The sequence below is a fragment of the Bos grunniens genome, chromosome 22 (assembly GCF_055505025.1).
Source record: "Bos grunniens cultivar Pamir isolate PY7600 chromosome 22, Bosgru_T2T1.0, whole genome shotgun sequence".
Classification (NCBI taxonomy): domain Eukaryota; kingdom Metazoa; phylum Chordata; class Mammalia; order Artiodactyla; family Bovidae; genus Bos; species Bos grunniens.
This window is the reverse complement of record NC_141186.1, coordinates 6,922,084-6,949,132: the sequence shown is the minus strand read 5'-3', so window position 1 is coordinate 6,949,132 and position 27,049 is coordinate 6,922,084. Positions and strand designations below refer to the sequence as shown.

The following is a 27,049-nucleotide window of genomic DNA, read 5'->3' as shown; positions in this document are numbered from 1 at the left end:
TTACTTGTCGAGCAGCCCCTTCTGTTTGAGGATGCGGTACACCTCGGCTGAAGTCTGAGGTCCTTGCAGCTTCTGTCCATTCAGCATCTCCTTCTCCAGTTCTTCGATGGTCTTAAAAACAATGAATGAACATAACCTCCTGTAACATCTAGAGCATCACTTAAAAAAAATTTTTTTTGGCAGTGCCGCATGGCATGTGGGATCTTAGTTCCCCAACCCGTTCCTCCCCATGCCCGCTGCAGTGGAAGCTCCAGTCTTAACCACTGGAATGTCAGGAAAGTCCCTAAGGCATCACTTATTTTAAAAGCAGGGTAAGGGGAGGGGAGCAGCAGGCCAAGGAAAGGGAATAACACACAAGGTAGAGGGCGTAGCACTGAAGCACTTGTGAGTGAAGGCAGGTAGGGGTGGGCAGGACAAGCCCCGCACACACAGCCTCCGTGCCCTGAACAGCGGCTCTTCCCCAGCCCGGGATCCCCCAACCCCGGGTTACCTTGCCAGTCCTGGCGAAGGCCTCGGCCACCTTGCGGTTCCGGCCCCCGTAGCAGGTGGTGATGAGATCGGCCACGCCGCAGCTCTCCAGGAACGTGGCCGTGGACACCTGGCCTTTGCAGAAGATCCGGGCGAAGGCAATCATCTCCATGAGCCCCAGGCGGATGACGGCAGCTTTCGTGTTGTCGCCACAGAGGAGGCCGTCACAGAACCCGGCGCCTACGGCCACGATGTTCTGGGGAGGAGACAAGAAGCGGGGAGATGCCATCATTCACACGCACACTGCGGGAGAGAGTGAGGGGGAGGCGGGGACGAGCAGAGGCAGGGATGCCGGCCAGCTTCCCCGGGTCCCACAGGACCCAGGGTTCCACTCTTGTACTCTGAGAGAGAAGGAAGGAGGGAGCCGCTCCCATTCACGGGGCAAACAGCCCAGCGCACTCTGGAGCCTGGACTCAGAGGGAAGCATCCGCCAGAGAAAGGGAATGGCGCAGAGGCATCTCCAGTTAAAGTACAGACTTTTTTTTTTTTTTTTTTAAATAAATCAAAGGCTTTATCCAACTATAACACTGAAAGAAAAGTAGTCAAGTCATAAGTGCAGGGCTCGATGAAGTTTCACAAACGACACAATCATGTAACCAGCATCCTGATCAAGGAACAGAAGGTAACCGGTACCCCAGAAAGCCCCCTTCAGCGCCCCCACCGAGTCACCCCAGCACCAAAGGTCACTGCTCTCCTGACTTCTAATGGCACACATTTACTTTCCCTGTCCTAACACTATGTGAGTAGAATCATACAGGATATAATCCTTTGTGTCTATCTTCTCTGTCTCAGTCCCACATCACATTTGTGAGATTCAGCCGTATTTTAACGCGGGACACATTTATTTCCATTGCCACACTGTATTCCACTGTGCAAAATCAATGCAATTCACCGCTTCAGGGGGTTGGCACTGGGGTAGTTTCCAGTTTGGAGCCACTGCAAATAGCCCTGCTATGACACTAGGTACGTGGCCTCTGGTGACCCCAGGCAGGCATTTTTGTTGTGAGCATCCTTGGGGTAGAAGTACTGGGTAACGACGGATGCCTATGTGTAGATCAAGTTTCCGCCTTTTGTTTCATTTGATAATCCCTAAATTAGCAATGGTGAAGCGCTGGCTTATTGTGTTGCTCTCTGCTGGACGCCAGGCAGCTTGGACACAGACCTGCCTCTTCAGAAGCTGATCGCCTAGTTCGAGGATCAGCCAATCAGGGCCAAATGACTGCTTTTGTAAGTCACACAGTACTGGAAACTCGGCACCCCTGTTCAGTAACGCATCGTCTGTGGTTGCCTTTGTGCTGTCAATGGATCTGAGTAGTCATGCAGAGACTCATACGGTCTGCAAGATCCACATTTTCTAAGAGGCTCTTCTGGAAAAAGTTAACCACTCCCGACTTAACAGGGAAATAAAATGTGTGCACAAGTCACTGTGATGCTCAGCAGAAAGTGATGTTATTCCATAAGAGGCAATGAAGGCCAGGTGTCAGTTCAACTCACGTGTACTGAGCAGGGGCTGTGGGAAGCCCCGCTGGGCCCTGGAGGGGCGGAGGCTGCCCTGGGGTGGGGGTAGGGTGGGGAAGTTGAAAAGACAGACGCAGAGCTTGCTCTCAAGGAGTTGACAGTATCATTGGGAAAAGACAGTAAAGCACATCAAGAGACAGAAGGATCAGAATATGTAGAGAAGTTTCATTACAAAGCAGGGAAGCCTGCACAGAGGAGGTGGCATCTGAGCTGGGTCTCAGATCCTATGTAAAACCAGACAGTCACATACGCCTGTGTGGTAGTGGGGGACACTCCTCTGGGACACTGGTCGAGCCCTCAGGTTTCTGGCCCTTTCTACATTACCAGCTTCCTCTTCAAAAACACTCAATGCAGGAAAAATGCAAGTATTCTGTCTCCATCTAATCACACAAGCATTTTTTTCCATAATGCCTGATGCCTGTATAGGGATTTGTGCCTTAAGAGATCTTAAAATATGAATCCAGTTAGTAACAAATGGGAAATAAGCTAAAAGAAAATAAGCCCATTTCTCCTCCGTTCACCTGTTTGGGCCCAGCCCTGGGTGTTCCGCGGCTTCTGGTCTCTGCCCAGTGTCCCCTCTAAAAGGTCCAGCTGTTCCATCTCAAGTCGGCGGCGCTGAGGAACATCTCCCAGTTTGCTATCAGCATCTCTGCCTCTCCTCTCCTCTCTGCACACAATGTTGCCAGATGCCAAGCACGCCCAGCCAGGGGTCAGTCTCCCCTCCCAAGGCTGCACACGCAGCGGGTGCTTGGGGCTGAAAGTTGCCACCAGGGAGCGGTTGTGACCCTCAGACTGCACTGCCTGTGCCACCCTTCCTGCCATGGCAGCCCGATGGAGGAAGCCACGGTGAGATGGGAGACGCACAGGCACGACTTCCAGAGGGCCTCTGGTCCTCAGTCTGCTTGGCTGCTGGGTGACCCTGGGATAATCACTCCACCTCTCTGAACCTTCTTGGCCTCGGTTGTTAAATTCGGTGCTTGGGTAAGATCTCTCAAGGCCCTTCTGGTGGTGGCATTCCTCCAGGGAAGCTGGCTCAACTGTGGCCCTGCCCTGGGACTGCTGACAGCAGGAAGGCCCTAGGGCAGCAGAGAAACCTAAGGACGTGCAGGGGGAATGACCACAGAGGCCATGAGGCCAGCTGTTGGAAGAGCCCACCAAATGGTTTTATGGAAGTTACCATGGCAATGTGCCCAGGCCTAGGTTCCAGGTGGTTAGACTGCTACAATGGCTCTCTGACGCTTCCTGGGCTGTGCCCCTGGTGTCCCCCCTTTCCTCATGACACAACCCATGGGAGTCACTGGACAAACCAGTTCCAGCCAACGTGTATGGACTGGAGGGGAGAAAGCAGGGACTTCCTTTCAGCAAAGGGTTCCTGTACTCAGAGGAGAGAAAGACTACTTACAAAGTGCCTACAGCGAGCCCACCAGGCCACCGCCCATGCGGTCTCATCTGAATTCTCACTGGCAACCCCAGCAAGTGTGTGTCTGTCCCCTTAGCTGGTTCAAATGATAAAAGATCCATTTGCGATGCAGGAAAGATGAGTCTGACCCCTAGGTTGGGAAGATCCCCTGGAGAAGGGAATGGCAACCCACTCCAGTAGTCTTGCCTGGAGAACTCCACGGACAGACGAGCCTGGTGGGCTGCAGTCCACAGGGTTGCAAAGAGTCGGACACAACTAAGAGACTAACACTACACTTTAGCTGGTTCCCAGGGTCAACGGCTTGCCAAGAACATCCCTCTGGTGACTGACATGGTTGGGACATGCCCCCAGGGCCTGGCTTCACAAGCCCACTGTTCCCCTGACTCTGCTCCTCCCACGGTGTGGCCACCGTGGCCTGGCCATTCCCACCAATCTTGGGGTCTGAGAGACCTTCCTGAGACACCCCTGCAACCAGATATCAAAGAGAACTGCCCCCTGGGAATTCTCTGATGGTCCAGTGGTTAGGACTTGGTGCTGTCACTGCTGGGGCCTGGGTTCAATTCCCGGTTGAAGAACCAAGATCTTGCATGCTGTGTGGCAGGATTGGAAAAAAAAAAGTATTTAAAAAAAAAAAAAAAGGGCTGCCTCCCAGGCCTGCAGAGAGACTTGGGAGGTAAAAGGGGGAGGCCTGGGAGGACAAAAAATTTATGGGAAAGAATAGTAAAAACAACAACAGCTTCCCTTAATGAACTGTTTCTAAGTACTTCCTATATTATTAACTCATTTAATCTTCACAACACTCCTACAAGGCAGGTTCTGTTACTATGTATAATGTGAGGTGAGGACCCTTGGGCACCCGGGGTAAAGGAGCTCGCCCAAGGTCCCACAGTCAGGACCAGTCAGGAGCTGGGTTTCGAACCCTGACAGCCTGGCTCCGTCATCTCTCCTGGGAGCAGATCACACGAGGCTGCTCCAGCCAGCAAGTGGAACACACAGAGGGGCTAGGACAGCAAGATCTGAACTTTCTAATAGGAAGAGCTGACCCCAATCAACAGGAAATACTGAGGCGAAGGGGTGAGCTCTTGGTCACTGGAGGCATCCAAGGAGGAGCTGTATGGATGAGTCCTTAGCTGCCAAACAGTGCTTCTGACCTTCTGCTCAGAGAAAAGGCAGAGGAGAGTGTCCCCCCTCTGTGGTCTGGGGACACACAGGTAGGGACCACTTCCCAGTTTCCCCTGGACGTCTGACCTCCCCACCTCGGGGAGCAGAGGGCCACTGCAGAGTCAACCCCTCCCTCCTCAGGGGACCCAGGGCCAGTTTAATCACCTTAAGATGGATCTTGAAATCTTCCCTCTCTCCCCTACCACTTATCACTGTCAAAAGAAAAATAAACACACTGAGGCAGTCAGATTGTGTGTGAATAGCAGCCAAGCAGATGTACTCTGAGATCGCTCAGCTGTGAAATTTATCATAATCTGCTGTGCATTCAAATCTGCTTTAAAGTATTCTAGAGCTAAAAATACTGTGATTTTCAGAAGACAGACGTGCTGAAGCCCTTGCCCATTCCCCGGGGGGTGGCAACACTCAGAGGCACCCTTCCTGACCTGTTGTCTTTGCAATCCTGCATCACAGCGGGTCGACGGGGCTCACTGTCTTTTGTTTCCACCCAAACTGTAAAACTGGAGGAGCAGCCCACGCTACCTGCAGATTATGCAAACACTCCCACCACCTCAGAAGAACTGCCCCACTGAAACCCAAGTCAGAATTTTCTGAGTCCATCTGACTCTTCCCAAGGTCACCTCCAAGTGCATCTATCCTAGAGGAAACCTGCAGAGTGGAGGCTAACTAACTGCAGGCAAGGTATCACCTGTGGTTTGTAGGTCAAGCCCTGAGTAAGGTCACCCATCTGAGATGTCCAGGAGGTCCAAGGTCAAGTCCACACTCAGCCCCACAGGTTGGGCACCCTGACGAGAGGTACGTTTGATACCTGCTTGTCCAACAGAGTGGCCACTAGACCTTGAGACTCACGAGACTCATGTGACTACTGAGTCTGAAATGCTGCTACTGTGACTCTGAAACAGAATTTTGAATTTTTTAAAAGAGTTTTAATTTGCATGTAAATGAAAACAGCCACATATGCTACTAGGTGCTAGCTGGAGCCTTGGCTAGAAACTGGGTACCAGACTGACCCACAGCACATTCATCACAGCCAAAGGCCTGGAGGAAACCCACACACCCTACAGCTAGGGTGGTGAGCCTCAGTACAGACAGCCCTGCAGAGAACACTGCGCATCTGCGGCAGAGGTGATGGGTGTCTCTCCCAAAATACTCTCCTCTTCTAGAGCCTGAGTCCCTGATTTTCATGCAAATGTATTTTTCCCAGGGGGGTGGAAAAATTCTCAACCTCCCTTGCAGCAGGGAGTACAATTAAGTACTGCTGCTGTTGCTACTGCTGCTGCTGCTGCTGCTGCTGCTAAGTCACTTCAGTCATGTCCGACTCTGTGCGACCCCATAGACGGCCGCCCACCAGGCTCCCCTGTCCCTGGGATTCTCCAGGCAAAAACACTGGAGTGGGTTGCCATTTCCTTCTCCAGTGCATGAAAGTGAAAAGTGAAAGGGAAATTGCTTAGTCGTGTCTGACTCTTAGCGACCCCATGGACTGCAGCCCACCAGGCTCCTCCATCCATGGGATTTTCCAGGCAAGAGTCCTGGAGTGGGGTGCCATTGCCTTTTCCACAATTAAGTACTAACTGCCTATTAAGATGAAGCCAGGGACTTCCTTGGCAGTCAGTGGTTATTAAGACTCTGTCTTCCCTTGCAGGGGGTGTGGGTTCAATCCCTGGTCAGGGAGCTAAGATTCCACATGCCACAGGGTATGGCCAAAAAAATAAAAAATAAAGCCAAATGTTACACTGAAACTCCCCAGAATGCCTTAAAAGACAGCTGTCCCGTGCCCTTTGTCTTTGTTTCTTTTTTCATCCTGTTGCCTAGAAGGCAGATGTGATGGTTGGAGCCCTGGTCACCATCTTAGAACATGAGGACAAGGGTCATCTCTCATGAGCTGGAGGGAGCCTGGGTCCCTGAGAATTCTGTGGAGTGGAATATTCATATGGAATTAGGATTTCTGCACAAGAAAGAAAGTTCTATCTTGTTCAGTCCCTATTATTTTGGGTCTCTGTTAATGAAACAATCTTGATAAACCATTTATTAAAAATAACAGGTTGAGCTAAATACTTATGATTTTTATACTTTTCTGTATGAAGAACATCTTAAAAGTTACATTAAAAAATACACCCCAACGGAAAGAAGCCAGACACAGAGGAGTACATACTGTATATGCGTATTATAAAAATTCTACAGTGAACAAAAGCAGATGGTGGCTGCTGGTTTGGGAGGGAGGAGTAAAGTATAAAGACACTTATGGAGTTGCCTGGGGTGATGGAAATGTATTTGAGTGATGAAGTTCAGGGTGTATATACCCAACTGTTAAAACCTATTGTATCATGTATTTAAATCAACACCGTTTAATGTACATGGATTTTGCTTAAATAAGTTCGGTTCAGTCACTCAGTCGTGTCTGAATCTTTCTGACCCCATGGACTGCAGCACGCCAGGCCTCCCTAAATAAAGGTGATATTTAAAAAAGAATACTCACTTACCAATTAAGAGATTAATGTAGCTAAGAGATGAAGGACGTTCTGAAGGGTGTAAGATGCACTGGTACAAAATGATTTTGTATAATTCCTTTGAATGTTCCTTTTCTTTCAACATTGTAGGGAGCTGTTATCTTTCTTTCTCTCCCCACCCCACTTCGCCCTTTTTTTCTTTTTTGGTACCTCAAACGCCCTCACGTTTTTGAGCATGAAAAAAGTGTACTTGAAAACTTTTTTAGAATAGACAACATGACTAAAGATTGTTAATGTGAAAAAAGTAAAACATCCAAAAAAGAATGATTATATGTGTATAACTGACTCACTTTGCTGTTTAGCAGAAATAAACACAACACTGCAAACCAACTATAGTTCAAAAAACTTTTTTAAAAAGGTAAAACATAAACTACTTGAAAAGTAAGATGCACTTGTTTTAAAACAGGGGACATGGACATACTTGTGCTTACTAAAAAGACTGGAAGGGTAGATAACAATCATTAACAGCAATTATCTCAGGATGCAGAGATCATTAGTCATTTTCACTTTCTTCTCTACACCTCTCTGTAGTATGGAAGAATACTACAGAGAGGTATAATCAGGAAGAAAACAAAACTATTAATTATGTAATTAAGGAAAAATAGGCCCATGTACCCTTGCTGGGCAGGCTCTAGCAAGAGAGGACTTCATTTCATTCAACCGCCTGGACACAAACGAGAAAAGTCAGGTCATCCAGAGTAACCACAGAACCCCAGACGGATTCTTCAAACCCACGTTCACGTTCTGACCGAGCTAGTATTTGCTACATTTGAGTCATTCACTCTTTGGCGCTCTGCCTCCTTATCGATCCGATGGGATGGTTAGCCTCAGTTACTGCCCAAGAACCTGCCTCTCAGTTTTTAAAGCTCCCAGCTCTGATGCAGGCTGGCAGGAATGATGGTAACCACTCCTGGTTGAAAGGAAAGCCAGGGGCAGGACGATAAATGGTTCTCAATCCCCATCTACCGCTGCCCCCAACGAACCACCCTGTCATGGTAGCAGGAGGCTTCTTGCCAACAGAACTGAAAAGCCGTGCAGTTCACAAGCAGGGCCAGCACATGGTTCCGCCCGCAGAAGCTTCTCCAGGGCCCTCAATCTAGACTCTTTCTTCTCTCCCACCCTCTTCCCCTGCACCTTTGTTCTGGGTGGGTTTTCAGAGCTTCTCCATCCACCACCCAAAATAAAACCCAGTCACTTCATGACCGTTTTGGAGCACATGGGCCGTGCTGAGCAGTGAGACCACCCATTAGTTTAATGAAGGTCTATTAAAAACGCATAAAAACCTCACCCAACAATAATAAAGAATGCAGCCAAAGCCAGCATCTTCAATGTATAACAGGCTGCGTGCAAAGTGAGAATTCCCTGCCAGCATTTGGAAAGATGAACGCGGGCTGCCTGGGGTCCCAAGTCTTTCGTTGGCTTCAATTTTTAAAACTCTCATTGTATGGAGACGTGACTACACATACACACGCGACATTAAGTGGTTTTAAATTATTACTAGAAGAAAAGACGTACAATTTGCAGAGAGCCTGAGAAGGTGCCCTATGGACGGGTCTCCCTGCATTCTTTTGATCTTTGCAATTTTCACCTGACAAAGTAAGGCGAACGTCAGATTAATTTCCTTCCCTCGGTGCTCAAATTCTTGCAAAGTAGCTTCTGCTACAAAAGAAATGACTCAAAAGTGACTCATTCACAGGGAAGCTCTGTATTTTCCCTTGTTTTTGATATGGCAGCTCAGGCAGCTCTGCTTCCAAGGGGAGAATGTACAGATGTTACAGCCCTGTTGGCTACTGCCCACTGTCAGGACAGAGAGGAACCCCAATCATGACTTCCTTCTGAGATTTTTTTTTCACGTGGACCATTTTTAACGTTTTTATTGCATTTGTTACAATATTGCTCCTGTTGTTTATTTTTGGTTTTCTGGCTGCAAAGCATGCGGGATCTTAGCTCTCCCACCAGGGAATGAACCTGTACCCTCTGCAGTAGAAGGAGAAGTCTTAACCACTGGACCACTAGGAAATGTGGTTCCACATTTTGTGGTCCATTGTGGTCAGGTCAAGTTCCCTGACCACAACTTTTAAAGGCAGAGGGTTACAAGTCAGGAGCCCAAGTCCAAACATGGAAATTTCCCTTGACTCTCTCAAGTCACTAGACGACACAGAAGCTGCCTCTTTAATCTGATCTTTTCCCTTTACAGGCAAAGATTAAGCTATTCTTAGAAAAACCTGCCTGCAGCAGATTGTTTTTTCTTCTTTAAAAACAACAACCAACCATACCATCAAACCAATAGATCATCCAGAGTGACCAAGTTCCTCTTCCTGCTCAAGAAAACACATAGGAGAAATGTAGGAATTATAGAATACTTGGCTTCCAGGTAAGACTCTACAATCAGAGTATGCCCCTGGCTTTCCAAATGTTCATGCCGTCCACTTCCCAGAGAACAAACTAGCACAGTGCTCCCAGATTTACAAACAGAAGCCTGCCATAACTGCGAGAGGAAATCTAACCACCCAGGAAAGGCTGGGGCCGAGCGGGAAATGACAGACAAGGCTGCCAATTCACTATTCTCCCCAGAAGTACGAGCGCAGAACACAGAGCTCATTCTTAGCATGGGGTGCAATGACGCTGGCAGTGGCCCTGCGTGAGGATGCCTCCCGTAAGCAGAAACGACAGGGCTGCTTTACCTTCAGGGCACCACACAGCTCAACCGTGTCTGCATCATCCACCACTGTAATTCGAAAATTTGGGGTCTGTAGAAGTTCTTTGAAGAGAAGGCCGTTCTCCATTATCTTGCTGCCTATTGAAAGGTTAGAAAAAACAGGAAATTAATAATGGCCTCTCGTCTTAACTTTCGCATCTAACACAGTTTAAAATGAGTTTTGGACTTCCCTGGTGGTCCTGTGTTAAGACTCCGCGCACTCAATGCAGGGCGCACAGGTCCATTCCTGGTTGGGCAACTAAGATCCCCTCATGCCCTGGGGTGTGACCCAAAATTTAAAAAAAAAATTTTTTTAAGCCAATAAAAAATCTTTTTAAAAAGACCTTTTTCTCATTACAAAAGTGACATATGTTCCTGATAGGAAATTTCATAGTCACAGGACTAGAAACAGAAAAATATTCCACAATCCCACCACAGATAAAATCAACAATTTGACATATATCTCTAACTTACCAAAATTGAAATATACATAGTTTTTCTCAATTGAGAACATAATGTGGATTTCACAATCAGCTTTCTCCTATTTACGGCAGGAATAATTTTCAGTGATATCCTATATTTTCTACATTATTTTATTAACAAATGGCTGCTTTGTATTTTATTGCATACATGCCTAATATTTTATCTAAGTGTCTTTCTATTGTTTGAGATCTAAAAGTGTTGCAACTGTTTCCTACCATAAACACTTAGAGGCTCCCTCCACAAAAGTACCTCCCTTTCCACCAATGCTAGGACTAACCTCAGGATGTGCCTGGACTCAGTGGATGAGACAACTTCCCCACCCTTGGGGTCAGTCACATGACTGGCTTTGGTGAAAGTGAAAGTGTTAGTCGTGGACTCAGCCTGCCAGGCTCCTCTGTCCATGGGGTTCTCCAGGCAAGAATACTGGAGTGGGTAGCCATTCCCTTCTCCAGGGGATCTGCCTGACCCGGGGATCGAACCCGAGTCTTCTGCATTGTGGACGGATTCTTTACCACCTGAGCCAGTTACATGACTGGCTTTGGCTCATGGGACCAGACCTGACACAGCAGAATTTGAAGCCCATTTGTGCAGCATGGGCTTCACCATGCTGGTGAACCATGGGCTGGCTCCCATGTCCATCTGCCTTCACTGTGGGAACACACCCAGCTGGCCTGCTAGACCCCACAAGAAGATAAGAAGGAGCACAGCACTGCCTCCCAGTGGACCCACAGATGTGTCAGCTCTGCTTATTTTGGATGCCACTAAGAATTCAGGATTATTTGTTACTTAGCACCACTATGGCAACAGAGAACTGATACAACATCAACAAACATGTTCAGTGACTCAATTGGTGGAGGATGGAAATGCATTCAAAGGCTCCTTATTTCTGCTCCCCATTGGGACCATGCCTGGAATGATGTGGAGGATCAGTACTTTTCACATGTTACTTTTCTATTTATAGAGACTTTCAGTTCAAAACAAAACTAAAACTTTACACATAGAGCCTGATGTGAGATCTGCTCTGGTTGGTGGGGTGAGGGATGGCGCTCAGCTCTGGAAATCAGGACGATAAAATTCGCCAGCTCGGCCCTGGCTCCCACGTCATGTTCTCCACACAGAGCTGGCAGAAAGCTCCTCCAGGGACCACAGCACTTGGGCTCTTCTAGCCTTGAGTTTCCTGAGCTTGTCTCCCAAGCTTGTCTGCACATTACAATCACCGGGAGATCTTTAAAAACACCAAAGGCCAGCCACACCCCATCATCCATTAAATCACAAGCTCTGGGGTCAAGCAGGCATCACTAATTTCCGACACTCTCCTAGTGTCTTCAATGGGCAGACAAGTTTGAAAACCTCTGATGTGATCTCTAACCTCATGAGTAAAACACTATGGCACATTCAGCACTGTCATGAGGTTAAAGAAGAATGAGGTGTGCAAACTGCCTATTAGTTACAACAAGCACACAAAGGTCTATATAATCACAACGGGATAGTGATATTTACGTGCCTATGATTGACTTGCCCCACTCACACACAGGAGGCCCCAAAGAGGTTTACTGAGTTGCCCTCGGTCACACAGCTAGTAAGAGGCAGAGCCCAAATTCTAACCTGGATGCTCTAGCTCCAGGACCTACACGACCTCTCTCTATGCTGTGCTCCACTCAGGGGCAGGAAGAGAGAAGCAACAAACACATTACAATTAGAGCCACAGTCTTCCACTGCAGGAAAAAAAACCCCACAGGATATTCAACAAAATTACACTTGGAGTAATATAATATCAAAATGATCCAGGGGAGGCCTTCCCCAGTGGTCCAGTGGTTAAAATTTCACCTTTCCAATGGATGGGGTGTGGGTTTGATCTCTGGTCGGGGAACTAAGATCCTGCATGCCAAAAAATAAAATGAACAAACAAAGTTCAGAGACGAGTAGAGAGAGAGAGGGTGGGAAACAGATGAATAAGGCCAGCCAGCAGTTAATCATTACTAAAGACGGGCAGTGTGGGGTCCTAATACAGTTCTCTCTACTTTTGTTTGGTTTAAGGACATTTTCCATCATAAAATGTTTAAGACAGCTACATCGGATACTCAGAAACATTTTCTGTTCTACAGGCCACTGCTATGATGTCATTTAGCTGAATGCTCGTTCGTCCAAATATTAGAAATATCCTCTGTCTGAGCAAACTGTCCTCTTCCTTTTATAAACAGCCCTCCAGACCAGCAGCACTGTCTCATCACCTGGGTTGGGTAAAGCAGCCCCAGAGCCACACCACGATGCATTCATGGTCTTTCTCTTCTGTCCCTCACCACGGGCCACTGCCAGGTGCCTGCAACTCGAAGGGGGCTCACGAGCAGCACAGACAGGCCCCCACTCCCTCTAAGCTACTTGGATGGAGCCAGCAGCAGCTCCGAGTAACTGGACACGCGGAGGGGAGCAGAGCATTCTCCATCTGCCACCGATACAAGGTGGCATCTGCTGGTGCCTCCATGCTGCAAATTACGCACGGGGTTCATTAGAGACGTGAGCTTGATTTACAGGAGTCTCACATTCTCTCAAACGCGCTTTTATTTATTTTATTCTCTTCCATTATGGTTTATTACAGGATAGTGACTCTAGTTCCCCGTGCTATACAGTAGGACCTTATTGTTTACCAATTTTATATAACAGTGTGTATATGCTGAACCCAACCTCCTAATTTATCCCTTCCCCACCCCTTTTCCCTTTGGTGACCATGGTTTTCTATGTCCGTGAGTCTGTTTCCATTTTATAAATAAGTTCACTTGTGTCATATGTTAGACTCTACCTGTAACTGATATCAAATGATATTTCTCTTTCTCGGTCCGACTTACTTCACTTAGTATGATCATCTCTCGGTCCAATCGTGTTGCTGCAAACGCCATCAAATGTTTACCCTTTAAATTTTTAAATCTTCTGAGTCATGGGAAAGCATTGACCGTATTATTATTACGATCAATGTCTTAGGCAGTGATGAGGCAAGAAGGGACCCAGGACATGTGATCCAGAACAGGGAATGCCCATCAGCCATGTGGAAGGGCTTGTCAAACTCAATATGAACCAAAAGACAGGAAAATCCCCCTTCTCTTCCACACAAAATTTTGGAGATAATCAACCTATTTAATAAGACTCCTTCACATCCCATCATGAGAAGCGCTGGACTGGAAGAAACACAAACTGGAATCAAGATTGCCGGGAGAAACATCAATAACCTCAGATATGCAGATGACACCACCCTTATGGCATAAAGTGAAGAGGAACTCAAAAGTCTCTTGATGAAAGTGAAAGTGGAGAGTGAAAAAGTTGGCTTAAAGCTCAACATTCAGAAAACGAAGATCATGGCATCCAGTCCCACCACTTCATGGGAAATAGATGGGGAAACAGTGGAAACAGTGTCAGACTTTATTTTTCTGGGCTCCAAAATCACTGCAGATGGTGACTGCAGCTATGAAATTAAAAGACGCTTACTCCTTGGAAGGAAAGTTATGACCAACCTAGATAGCATATTCAAAAGCAGAGACATTACTTTGCCAACAAAGGTCCATCTAGTCAAGGCTATGGTTTTTCCTGTGGTCATGTATGGATGTGAGAGTTGGACTGTGAAGAAGGCTGAGTGCCGAAGAATTGATGCTTTTGAACTGTGGTGTTGGAGAAGACTCTTGAGAGTCCCTTGGACTATAAGGAGATCCAACCAGTCCATTCTGAAGGAGATCAGCCCTGGAATTTCTTTGGAAGGAATGATGCTAAAGCTGAAACTCCAGTACTTTGGCCACCTCATGGGAAGAGTTGACTCATTGGAAAAGACTCTGATGCTGGGAGGGATTGGGGGCAGGAGGAGAAGGGGATGACAGAGGATGAGATGTGGCTGGATGGCATCACTGACTCGATGGACGTGAGTCTGAGTGAACTCTGGGAGTTGGTGACGGACAGGGAGGCCTGGCGTGCTGCGATTCATGGGGTCGCAAAGAGTCGGACACGACTGAGCGACTGATCTGATCTGATCACATCCCACATCTCAGTCCATAATTCTCTACTGTTTGTGTACTAAGAAGCTCCTTCCACAAAGAAGGGGCTTATGCATCCTTGACATTTAGCACCACAACTGACAGACAGCTCAAACTCTGTGAAGTCATTCCCACAAAGGAGGCTCTCACCACCAGGGGGCACCATGGCTCACAGTGCCTGTTTGACCCACGTCCCCAGGTTGCTTTCACGGCAGCCGGGATCCAGCCCAGGATCCTGAACTGCACTTTGTGGCCAGGTCCCTCTAGACTTCTCCTTTAGACTTGCAATGTCTCCTAGGACACTGACATTTTTCAAGAGTGTGGGCCAGTTGTGGGACTTCCCTGGCGGTCAGGTGGTTAAGACTCTGGGCTTCCAAATGCAGGGGGCGAGGGTTTGATCCTTGGCTGGGAAACTAAGATTTCATATGTGACAAGGTGCTGCCCCCCCAAAAAAACTGTGGGCCAGTTGTTTTGTACCATGTCCCTTCCTTTGGCCTTGTTTAATATTTCCTGTTGATTAAATTCAGGTTATATAAGAAAATTTAGAAAATATCACTTTCCTGTTCTATCTCGCTGAGTATTTTATCTAATTTAATTCAGATCACTCTTGCCAGTCATGGTCCAACCCACAGAAGGCAGCAGAAGCAATGTGTAAACAGAAGCCAGAGAAACAGATGTGACTTCCGTGCGTTTATCTGTCTTTACAAAGTAAATAAGTCTGATGCACCCACATGGGAGCTTTCCTATAACAAGGCTAAGAGGCAGGCAGAAATCCTAGCCAAAATCTATTAGTTTAAATTTGGAGATGAAGTCTGTCTCAACCCTACAGAATGACTGGGGTTAACTGGCCAATCCCAACCAAATAACTAGCAAATTGATTACTAGCAAATAGGACTAAGCTGGAAAAAGTAGCTAATAATTATTTTTGAAAAATTAAAGTCATTACATAACAGTTTCACAGGCTACATTAAAATCATAGATGAATAAAAGAACTAAAAGAATAAAGAAAAGAATAAAACCTAGCACAGCCTAGCATACATATGCATTTTTTTTTTATGGAAGGATACTTAGGAACTACCGACAATGATTTCCTTTGAGAAGAGGGAGTAGGTCTTAATTCTAATTTCATACCTTCTTGTACTGTTTGAATTTTCTTTAGTGCTTAGTTGCTTCAGTAGTGTCCAACTCTTTCATGACCCTGAAGACTGTAACCCACCAAGCACCTCTGTCCATGGGATTCTCCAGGCAAGAATACTGGAGTGGGTTGCCATTTCCTTCTCCACCTCTCCCACTCCAGTATTCTTGCCTGGAGAATCCCATAGACAGAGGAGCCTGGCAGGCTACAGTCCATGGGGTCGCAAGAGTCGGACACGACTTAGTGCACTGTCTCACCCCAGAGATCCTGCCACATATACCACAAAAACCAAACATCCCCCAGTGACCTTGGCCCCACTGTTCCAATCACTTCCAGGTGGGAATTCAGGCACGTTTCCACAGAGGTCACAGACAACATACATATGGTTCTGTTATGTCCCATATATTACCCTTTCATGTCCCAAGGAAGATATTTTTTCTTAGAGATTTTCATTTAGTGTATCTTTAAAAAATCTTGTGTTAAACTTGCCTCCATCTTTTTCTTGGGTAAGGACAATCCAGAAATGGCCCTTTTGTGTCTGTGATGTTGCCATTCACAGCTTTCTTGATAGGCCTAGTACAATCTTGAGAACAGGGCTGCTGTATGCTGAGTGTCAGACGGTAGCTCTGAGCTCTGCCTGTCTTAGGGAGTTAGGCTGTGCATTTTTTATTGGTGTACCATGTATGATTTGTCCCTAATACCTTTGAAGTTTTTCTGAGAAATGAAATAATGCAACATGAACTTATTAAATTACATTTTAAGCCTTAAAAAAAAAAAAAAAAAAGAATACTGGAGAGGGTTGCCGTGCCCTCCTCCAGGGGACGTGCCTGGCCCAGGGCTGGAATCCATGTCTCCTGAGTCTGTGGGTAATTCACCACTAGTACCACCTGGGAAGCCCCTGAATTTTCTTAGCTGTGCTTATTGCTTTTATAAAGATCAACCTGGGTAGTGTTATTATGGGTCATTTTGTTTCCTTCCTTTTACCATTTGTGACACCTCTGCTCTCCAAAGTTATTATTTCTCACACACACACACCCCCCTCCAAGTGCCCAGATATATGGGATTGTCAATGGAATGTTATGCAGCTATAAAGATACATGCTGATTGAAGTAAATGAAGCAATTATCAAAAGAGTATATTAACAACTACAACCATAGTTCAGCACAAGTAGAAAAAAATAACGAAAATTAAATGAAACTTGAAATGGTTTTCCTAAATTAGAGAAAGACAAAAATCATATGATATCACTTATATGTGGAATCTAAAAAAAGAATACAAACAAACTTATTTACAAAACAGAAACAGAGTCACAGATATAGAAAACAAAGCAATGGTGTGGGGAAGGGGGGATAAGTTAGATGACTGAGTTGGGCCTAGACACACCGTTACACATATAATAGGTAACTGACAAGAACCTATCATATAGCATAAGGAATGCTATTAAATACTCTGTAATGACTTGTATGGGAAAAGAATCTAAAGAAGAGATGGAGATAAATAAGTGATTTACTCTGCTGAACAGCAGAAATTAACACAACATTGTAAATCAATTATACGCAAATGAAAATTAATAATCAACATGCTGTGCTAAGTTAAGTTGCCTCAGTCGTGTCCGATTCTTTGTGACCCCCATGGACTGTAGCCTGCCAGGCTGCTCTGTCCATGGAATTCTCCAGGCAAGAATTCTGGAGTGGGTTGCCATGCCCTCCTCCAGGGGATCTTCCCAACCCAAGGATTGAACCCATTACACTGCCTGCATTGGCAGGTAGGTTCTTTACTAGTGTCACCTAGGAAACCCCTAAAATAATTAAGTTTTAAGAAACGGCTTTCTTTTGATTATCTCTATGTCCCATAGTAATCAGGTAATGTCTGTATAATTACAAATAAAAGAGAAAAAAATTTTAAATGTCCTAACTTACATGCATGCATAAAAACATTTTCCCATCCATCTCATCTTACTCAAGAGAGCCTGATCTCTCCCAGAGTTTCCTTTCACGAAGCTGCCAAGGAGAAATAATTCCCATCACTGGTGCATTTGATAAGTGTGGAAGTAAGTCCTGGAGTGATAGATAAACTTAAATACACCCTGCAAAGCATTCTATGAGCCCTATAACATGGTATGTGGGCACTTAGGAATTCTGAAGCCCTTTTTTTAAAGAAATAGACACGTTCACAACACTGATGTGTAAGAACAGAAAGGGCTTTCTGTTTCAGGAAGCAGGAGACCCAAGTTCATGTCTGGGTTCTGTATTAGCTGTGTGATCTTGGGACAGGGAGCTTACTCTCTGAGCCTCGGCTTATTCCTTTGGAAAGCAGGGATCACTGCCATCAATTTCTAGATGTCTGAGGCATCCAGTGAGGCTCCAGATACTGGCATTTATGAGCAAAGAAAAGCTAGGTTTCTCTTGGACTGCACCAAACCAGTCAATTGTAAAGGAAATCAACCCTGAATATTCATTGGAAGGACTGATGCTGAAGCTCCAAAACTTTGGCCACCTGATCCAAAGAGCCGATTCACTGGAAAAGCTCCCGATGCTGGGAAAGACTGAAGGCAACAGGAGAAAGGGGCAGCACAGGAGGACATGGTTAGATAGCATCGCTGAGTCAACGGACATGACTTTGAGCAGACGCTGGGAAATACTGCAGGATAGAGGAGCCTGGTGTGCTGCAGTCCAAGGAGTCGCAAAGTTGGACATGACTTGCTTTCCCTGACCCCCACACCCTTCATGCAAGGAGGCAGCTGTCTGTAAGCCAAGAAGAGAGCCCTCACCATAAAAGAAAAGTGTTGGCTCAACCCTGATCTTGGACTTTCTAGCCTTCAGAACTGTAAGAAATAAATTCCAGTTGTTTAAATAAAAAAAAAAAAAAGAAAAGCTGGGTTTCTCAGGCCTAGGGAGCTCTACCATGGACATAACCTTCTGCTTCCTGGGACAAGCAAGCACCCGTGCACGTCTGGGAATAACCTCGACGCTGCACTGCTGGGTCATGGGGAGCCACGTGGTCTCCTTGGCTTTACTTTCAGTCCAGAGTCTGTAAAAACGCTTCACGCCCACAGAACAGCCTCCTAAGATAAAATTTCCACCCCACTGAATGTCCACCCCAGGAATGTTAAGGGAGCAGGGAAGAGTTCACTACGGAAAATTCCAGAAATGGAATATGTGCCTGTTAAGACACACAATGTCATGTCCCTTTCCCCAGTGGCCCTCACCGATGGTGGTCTCGCAGAACTTGCCGGCGGCCACCTCGTTGGCAATGTTAGCTCCCATCAGCACGCTGATGTCAATGCCCATCTTCTCTCGGATGATGTCAGAAATGAGCTTCAGCCCCTCAGGACCCTCGTCTATGCCCTGCAAGGACGTCAGTGGGTTAGAGGAAAAGAAACCCCCAAGGACAAGAGGCTGGAGACTGCTGCTTTATAAGTCATCTAGATTCAGACCGCCAATGGCATAGGCAACTGAAAAATCTCGTTTCTAAGAGTAAACAGACATGGTGTGCATGTACCATTTAAAGAGTAACAATAAAGTGAAAATGAACAACGTCACCATCCAGGTAAAGAAAAAGAACACGAGGGACACCACCGCAGTCCCCTGGGTCTATTCCCAAGTTCGTGCTTCTCCTCACTAGTGTTTCCTGGCCCCCGCCAGGGTGACCCCTATCCTCAACGCCATCTATGCCCCGTTCCCTTGTTTTTCTTTTTCATTTTGTCACATGAAACCATCCCTAAACAGTATGTTATGGCATTATGCCTGTTTTTGAAAGGCTATAAATGAAACTGTGCCCCTCACCTGTGATGTGCTGCTTTGTGCTATATTATTATTTGGGAGATTCACCCATGTGGCCGCATGAATATTCTAGTTCACTCCTGTGTAGTTTCCCATCATTCATTTGTCCATCCTATCGATGACTGACATTTGAAGTATACTTGCTTTCATAAACATTCACCTACAAACACAGTCTCTCAAGAGGGTTCTTAACCTTTTTTACAACACAGACCTGCCCCTGGCAGTCTGGTGAAGTTTATGGATTCATTCTCAGACTCCATATGTATAAAGCAAAATACAAGATTACCCAGCAAGGCAATTATTTTGAAATACAGTTATGAAATGTTAAAAAAAAAAACACCCTACATTTGTGACAAAGTAATATATGTATTTTCTTATTGCAATTATAAAAAGGTGCCATAGCAGGTCTCATTACTATAATTCCCAAGTAGTTGGGAATAAGTGGTATCTTGAGATATCTGAAGCCATTGTAAAGTAACATGAAAATACCTATAATTTGTATCTACCACAGGGTCAAGGTCCTGCTAACATATTGTCACTGAAACTCTGGCTTGTGGCCTACATTCATAAGTGAAGGAGATGCTCATTTCAGTTAGAGGTTAAAATAAATAAAAATGTAATTCCATCCCCATATTTAGGTCCAAACCTCTTGAATTCTGTATGTGGACCTCTAGGGATGGTTTGTGGACTTCTGGTTAAAAAATGCCCTCTCCAGGGAATAAATCCAGGAGTGGGAAATTAAAGATGATTAACTTCCCAGCGAATGTAAACCACGTGAGATTTCCCAGGCAAGGGCGGAGCCCCGTGTGATAGACAGGAAGTTCTTTTCTTGCGGGAGCCCTCTCCAGATAGGAAGCAGCCCCTGGTAAACCTGAGTAAAGCAAGGCTCAGGAGGGGATGCATGGTTTTGATTCCCTTCCAGGCATCCTTAAAAAACAAACCCAAAGCAGCCATCCCCTCCCCTCAGCTCCTTTTCCCCAACAGATGAAAGAGGTGCGGAAGTTCCCAGGAGCCCGCGCACGGCGAGGGGCCGCCTCACCTTGATGAGGGTGATGCCCAGAGCATCCTTCGGCACCCTCCCCGTGATCTCGTCGCAGATCCGGTGGATGAACTGGTGGGGGATGACAAACACCAGCAGGTCTGCGTCCTGCACAGCCTCGCCGAGGTTCGCGACAGCAACCTGCCAGGGCAAGGGTGACACGGTGACTTGCGGCCTGAAACACACCTGTCCAAGCCACACACGCGCTGCCGGGCATCAGCTGCTGCCACTGCGCACGGGAACAGTCAGGTCAGTGTGGGGGTGTGCCACCTTCCCCACTCTGCAACCCAAGCTGGCAGTGCCCTCCCCTCTGTCCCAGCCCGGTTCCCCTTTCCTTAAAATGGGGCTGTAACCATCCTGCGCGGTGGTTCTCTATTGCTCCCCAACCCCCCACCCATTTCGGTCCTTCTCTGTTCCCGGGAGGCTGTGCTCTGGGCACTGTTTCCCGGGCACCCTCGCCCTCTGCCTTCCAGGTGGCCTCAGCCCAAGGCTGGCGCTGCCAGGAGCTCCAAGGTGGGAGGAGAGACAGGTCAGGGCGTGGACCTGCTCCTGGGGCCACCTGCCTGGCTCGCAGGGGTGCTGGCCTGGGCTCCCGTCCCGAGCCCCGCTTCCTGACCTGGTCTGCGTCAGCCCCCATTTCACACCTCTAAGCGCGGCTGGTGCACTGGGGCCGCACTGGTCTGTCCCCTTGCCCTTTCAGGGGTGGCCATGGCTTCCTCCCACTGCTAATCTCTGGCCACTTCCCCGAGCCCTCCCGGTTCCCTCAACTCTGCCTACACCTGTCAACACTAAGCGTTTCTACGTGAGTACTTTTGAGAGTACTGTTGTGAAGAATAAATGACACAGAACAGAGTCTGTCACTTGACAGGCACTGAATAAATGTCAGCTATTCTGATGATTATCCTTCAGAGAAGTACGAAGATGGGTTTTAAAATTTCACATGGGCAGGACTTCCCTGGCAGTCCAATGGTTAAGACTCTGTGCTCCCAATGCAGGGGACGAGGGCATGGGTTCGATCTCTGGTGGGGAAAATCCCATATGCAGTGTGGCAAAGCCCAGCTCACCCCCACCAGAAAAAGAAAATTAACATGGGCAGAGAAACACAGAGGCCAAGGTGAGGGCACCGATCGTGGACACAGGGGCATATGATCTCTAGCAGAGACTGCCCCTTGTTGCCCAATGTCCGTTCTCCCCTTCTTCCTCAGCAAGAGAACCCCAGTTTGGGGTAAGGCTCATACCTGCCAGGAAAGAAAGCTACACTTCAAGCTTCCCTTGAAGCTAGGTGCCTTGTGTGATAAAGCTCTGACCAATGGTGTAAATGTGCTTGTGGTTTCTGAGAGATATCTCTGAATTCCTCTTTTGGCCAGAAAAATGCTGAAGAGATGGCTGGAGTTTGGGCAGCCATCTTGGACTAAGGAGGAAACCAATGCTGAGATAGTGGAACAGAGCCCCTGTCACCTTGATGAATCGTTATGATGAACGTCCTTTACATAAGAGAAAAAAAGTGCAAGTGTTTACTTTGCTTAGGTTACTGCTATCTTAAGTTTTCTGTCATATGCATTTGAACCTAACTGTAACTGACATAGTTTCGATTAAACATTCCTGGTTCCCCAGATGAAGGAAACTGGATGTGGGTTCTTCTCTGAGGAAGTGCTATCTGCCACAGGAACATCATTTAGAATGGATAAGCCTCCTAGGAAATCTAGTGTGGGAGTTGTGATGGAGGTGCCAACTCCTCGATAAAATTTCTTCTCCCCTTTCTCCATAACTACAGAGCTGCAAGCTGGTCACTGGTCACCGAGCATGCAGAACTGCGTTTCCCAGCAGCCTTGCAGATACTCAAGGTCAAGGACCAAGTTTCCATCAGTGGAATGAGAGATGGAGCAGTGCATACCACTCAAGATCCAGAGTCCTTCAAACAGGGGCTGCTCCCTCCACACTTTCCCTTCTCTGCTTTTGTGCTATTTGAAAACCCAAGTGGGACCAAGAATAATGGTGTAAAGCAAAGCTGCTGGACGGCTGTTATGTGAGAGGGAAAGAAATCTTTGTTCTTTAAATTACATTATTGTGTTTTTTTACAGCTTAGTCTCTTAACTAATGCATGTGCAAGAGTTACTACCTCACTCAAAGAATTCCCCAAGAAAATCTACCTGGCATTATTTCACTCATCCCTCCCTTTGGCTGGTATGGAAGACCTGTAATTTACCACCTGGCCTCCATTCTCTTTCTGGCAAAAATGCCTCTAAATTTCATTTCAAAAGCTACTGCTTCACTGCTTTAACTATGCAGTTTGGGTGGAAATGCCCGCCCCACCCCCTCCATGAATGGTCTTTTAAGTTATTCAGGTCAACGGACAAATAAAACAATGGGAACCAATGTTTGCTGGGGTTTCTGAGAAACAGTTGCTTCTTTACTCTTCTGCACCAGCTTCTGTGTCTTTCCTTGATCAGTATGGAATGATGGTGCAAGGTCTGGAATAGTTGCAGCCATTTTACAAATGTGAGGGGCAGAACCTAGACCCGCCAAGGGGTTCCAGTGTGAATGAAGGCAGAGTAGAGAAACAGGAAAAAAAACAGGGCCTTGTTGATATTACTTAATCCACTGTTTTAGGCTGCACCTGAAACCGGCCCTACCTGAATTTTTAGTCACATGACCCAAAACATCAGCTTAAGCTGACTTGAATGGCAACGCAGAGAGTCGTCCCCATAGAATGACTAAGCTCATAACACGAAGCTTAGCATTTCTCTCTCTTTATTCACACACCCAAGGTGGAGGGAAACCTGCCTTCCTCTTCAGAGGGGCTTCTCCGGTTTGGTAGTCTAGGCTAGGTAGTAAGGATTTCCTTGGCATCTGGATATTTCGCCTCCTCCAAAAAAAGCAGTTTCTTATTCTAAGCCATCAGCCTTGATGCTGAACCACAACTGCTGTCTGCCTCTCGTTGACAAGGCTCATTATGCTCTTACACATTTGCCTGTGGTCCCAGTCTCCACCCCCTAGCCTTCATTAGAACTCGGACCCCCCCCTCCCCCCCCCCAGGGTTACCGGCCTCACTTAAGCAGGGACTTCTGTTCTTGACCCCCTTCTCACACAGAGCCTAGCAGCCTGAATTTTAATGAAAACATTTCTTCTCTAGACCTATTGTTTCTCCACTTCCCCATCCACCTCCCTGCCCCGCCAGCCCCCGGAAAACACACACCCTTTCTCTCTTCAGGGCATTTCCTGACCTAGTAAGATGTAAAAGACACCAAAACCAGAGAAAAGATGGAAAAGATGAACATTTGGGTCCCGGGTCAGCAACTGATCGGCCATGGGACCTGCACAGATGACTCCTGTTCACTAAGCACAGTCGCCCTGGCTACAGAACAGGATCACAATCACTATTCTGGGACTTTGCGGTGGTACAATGGTTAAGAATCCGCTTCCAGTGGGTCTGATCCCTGGTCAAGGAACTGAGATCCCACATGCTGTAGAGCAACTAAAGATCCTGCATGTCTAAACTAAGACCCAACACTGCCAAGTAAATACTTTAAAAAAAAAAAAATCACCTTTCCTGGGGTGAGACGGGGAGGGAGGTGGGAGGTAGGCACAAGAGGGACGGTTTATATGTACACCTATGGCTGATTCATGTTGCTGTATGGTAGAAACTGTAAAGCAATTATCTTCAATTAAAAATAAAGTTAATTATAAAAAAGAAACCATCACAATATTGTAATTATCCTCCAATTAAATATTTTTAAAAATCACCTTTCCTACCAGCTACTTCACAGAGCACTTTCAAAATAATATAGATAATAGCACTCTGCAGTGATATGAAATAAGTGAGAGACATTACTCATCAGAAAAATCCACTGGCCTCCTACCAATTCTTAACCTTTAAGGCATCAGCCCACGCTATGTCCTCTGTGACGAAACAGTCCCATGGAAGCTGCCAGCTGGCCCGGGATTTCTTCCCATCTTTTCTGATTCCTTTTTCAACAAATCAAAGAAGACTGCAGCTGGCTGGGTGTGTCGGGTCTCTGGGACAATATGCCTGGGGACTCCCTCAGCACATAGAGACATCCTTCCATTGTCCTGTCCGAGCGCTAAGGGTTTAACCCACAGAAGCAACATGTGACCCGAGCTGCGTTTGTACAGTGCACACGGCCGTCATTCCTGCTACAGAGAATCAAAATAAGCTCTCCTCAACAAACACAATAAATTGAATATCCTCTTTCAGAATGACAGCTTTAGCTAAGCCTCTATCCTATCTTTTACTCTGAGCCAAATCAGGACACTGCTTTGGAAATGCTGACCTATTTCACGGGCCTCCTGCCAAAATCTTCCTGAGGCTGTCCACCACTAAAGGTTCCCGAAATGCTTTGAGAAAGACTATTCAGAGCAAACGGGCTTGTCTGGCATTGGCCAGGAGGACAGGAAACCCAATTAGAATGAAGGCATCACAGCTGGTCCATCTGATGCCCAGTCTTTCAGGAATCCAGGGCTCTTGGTTCACGTTAATAAAAATGTTTAAAAACTAATACTAAATAAAATAAAGTCATTTAAAACAGAGCCAATAACGGGTTCCCTAGTCTGGGGGTTAAGAATTTGCCTGCCAATGCAAGGGACGTGAGTTTGATTCTGGGTCCGGGAAGATCTACAGGTCACAGAGCAACTAAGCCTGTGCACCACAACTTCTGAGTCCACACTGTAGAGCCCCAGAGCCCCAATTACTGAAGCCCACATGCCTAGAGTCTAGAGCCTGTGCTCTGCAAGAGAAGCCCCTGCTCTCAGCAACTAGAGAAAGTCCGTGTGCAGCAACAAAGACCCAGCATGACCAAACATAAAAGTAAATATATAAACCTTTAAAACAGAGCCAATAAAGTCTATGGGCCAAGCCTGAAGGTTCTTCTTTTTCCCCCTGGGTTAGCTATCACTGTGCAGCCCGTGGGCTTCTTGACCCAGTTCCACCACCAGTTAAGTAATTGGGCACCTCAGGCAACCCGCCTACATTGTTGAGGGGATGAGCATTTAAACACAACAGCATGAGTACCGCAGATAGCAAAGTAGAGCTGCCACACAGCAGAGGCTCAAAAATACTGTGGTTTACTCCTGTTCTCCTAAGCTCAGCCTAGGCCAAGATAAAGTGAAGTTCACATCCTTGGCTCCAGAATGATGGCGCACCATCCTTGGCATCAGAAAAATGATCCTCAAGTACAGGCAACTTGAAATGAGGATTCTTTTTTGTTGTTGTTTGTTTAAAGATTTTTGATGTGGACCATTTTCCCACTATTGTTTTTGTTACAATATTGTTTCTGTTTTATAGTTTGGATTTTTGGCTGTGAGTCATGTGGGATCTTATCTCCCCAAGCAGGGGTCAAACTTGGACCCTGCGCAATGGAAGGTGGAGTCTTAGCCACTGGACCGCCAGGGAAGCCCCTCTGCAGATTCTTATATAAACATACCACTTTAGTAAGTGAGGTTGCCTCCAGAAGAAGAAAATAAAAAGCTGCTTATTATGTAGATCAGCAGGGCCCAAGGTGTGGTTCCTGAAACCTCAGCATCCCCACCACCCAGCGCCCGGAAACTTGTTAAAAATGCAAATACCTGGACCTCCCCTGAGACCCAGTGACTCAGAAACTATAGAGGTGGATCCAGTGATCCCCGGTAAACTCTCCAAGTAGTTCTGAGGAACACTTCAGTTTGAGAAACACCAATGAAGATGAATCCTCTAAGGAAAATAAAAAAGCTAAACCCAGGGAGGAAAGAGTTGATGCTGTTGCTCCTACTAAACTGATATTCTAATCTTCAGAAGCCTTAAAGCTAAAATTAATAGGCAAAATCACAACCGTATTACCCAAAAGTCAATGGTCATTTTTTAAAAAATTACCTTGGCTGAACCTTCTATCCCACGGGACACCACCTAAACCACTGAAACGAAACTCCCCAGTCTGGTTGGTTGTCCCGATCCACTTGCACTGTCCCTGGCACTCAATCAGACCACACATCATACCTGGCACTATTCCAGGAGCTGAAGACGTATCAGTGAATGCAGGCCTATGCGAGGAACAAACCCAGCAAGTTAGTAACAGAGAAAAGTATCTCAGTTGGATTTCAAAGCTTAAAATGTTTATGCTTCAAAGGATAGCATCAAGAAAGTGAAAACTCACAAGATGAGAATATACTTCTATACTATATACTTGAAAATGGATTTGTATCTAATAAATACTCCTTGCAACTCAATAATAAAAAGACAACTCAACTTTTCAAAATGGGACTTTTTAAAAAAAACACTTCCCCAAGGAAGATGTAAAAACGTCCAATAAGCACGTGAAAAGATGACTAATATCGTAAGCCATTAGGCAAATGAAAATCAAAACCACAATGAGATGCCACCTCAACCTAACCCTAACCCCAAAAGTTAGTTAGCTAAGGGGCTTCCCTGGTGGTCTAGTAACTAAGACTCTGCACTCTCAATGCAGGTGGCTCAGAGTTCAGTCCTTAGTCAGGAAACTAGATCCCACATGCCACAGCTAAAGATCCCACATGCTTCAGTTGAGACCCTGCAAAGCCAAATAAATAAAGTCTTAAAAAAATGTTAGATAATAACAAGAGTTGGTGAGGATGTGGAGAAATTGGAACCCTCATACAACATACTGGTGCAACCACTTTGAAAAAGTCTGGCAAGAGTTCCTCAAAAAAGTTAAACAGTTTCTATATGACCCAGCAACTATACTCCTAGGTGTTAAGTTCAAAAGAACCAAAAACATG

General features: G+C 46.4%; 1 protein-coding gene across 2 annotated transcripts in view; it reads right to left on the bottom strand.

Annotated features, from left to right (window-relative positions):
* The window catches only part of GPD1L (glycerol-3-phosphate dehydrogenase 1 like), a 63,840-nt gene that overhangs the window by 10,039 nt on the left and 26,752 nt on the right, over positions 1-27,049 (bottom strand). For both annotated transcript variants that reach the window (XM_086365659.1, XM_086365660.1), the window contains exons 3-7: positions 20,303-20,443; positions 18,690-18,828; positions 9,837-9,949; positions 491-724; positions 5-111 (exon numbers count right to left, since the gene is read on the bottom strand). In XM_086365659.1, the coding sequence (XP_086221785.1) occupies positions 5-111; positions 491-724; positions 9,837-9,949; positions 18,690-18,828; positions 20,303-20,443 (734 nt within the window). The remainder of the gene's footprint in view (positions 1-4; positions 112-490; positions 725-9,836; positions 9,950-18,689; positions 18,829-20,302; positions 20,444-27,049) is intronic.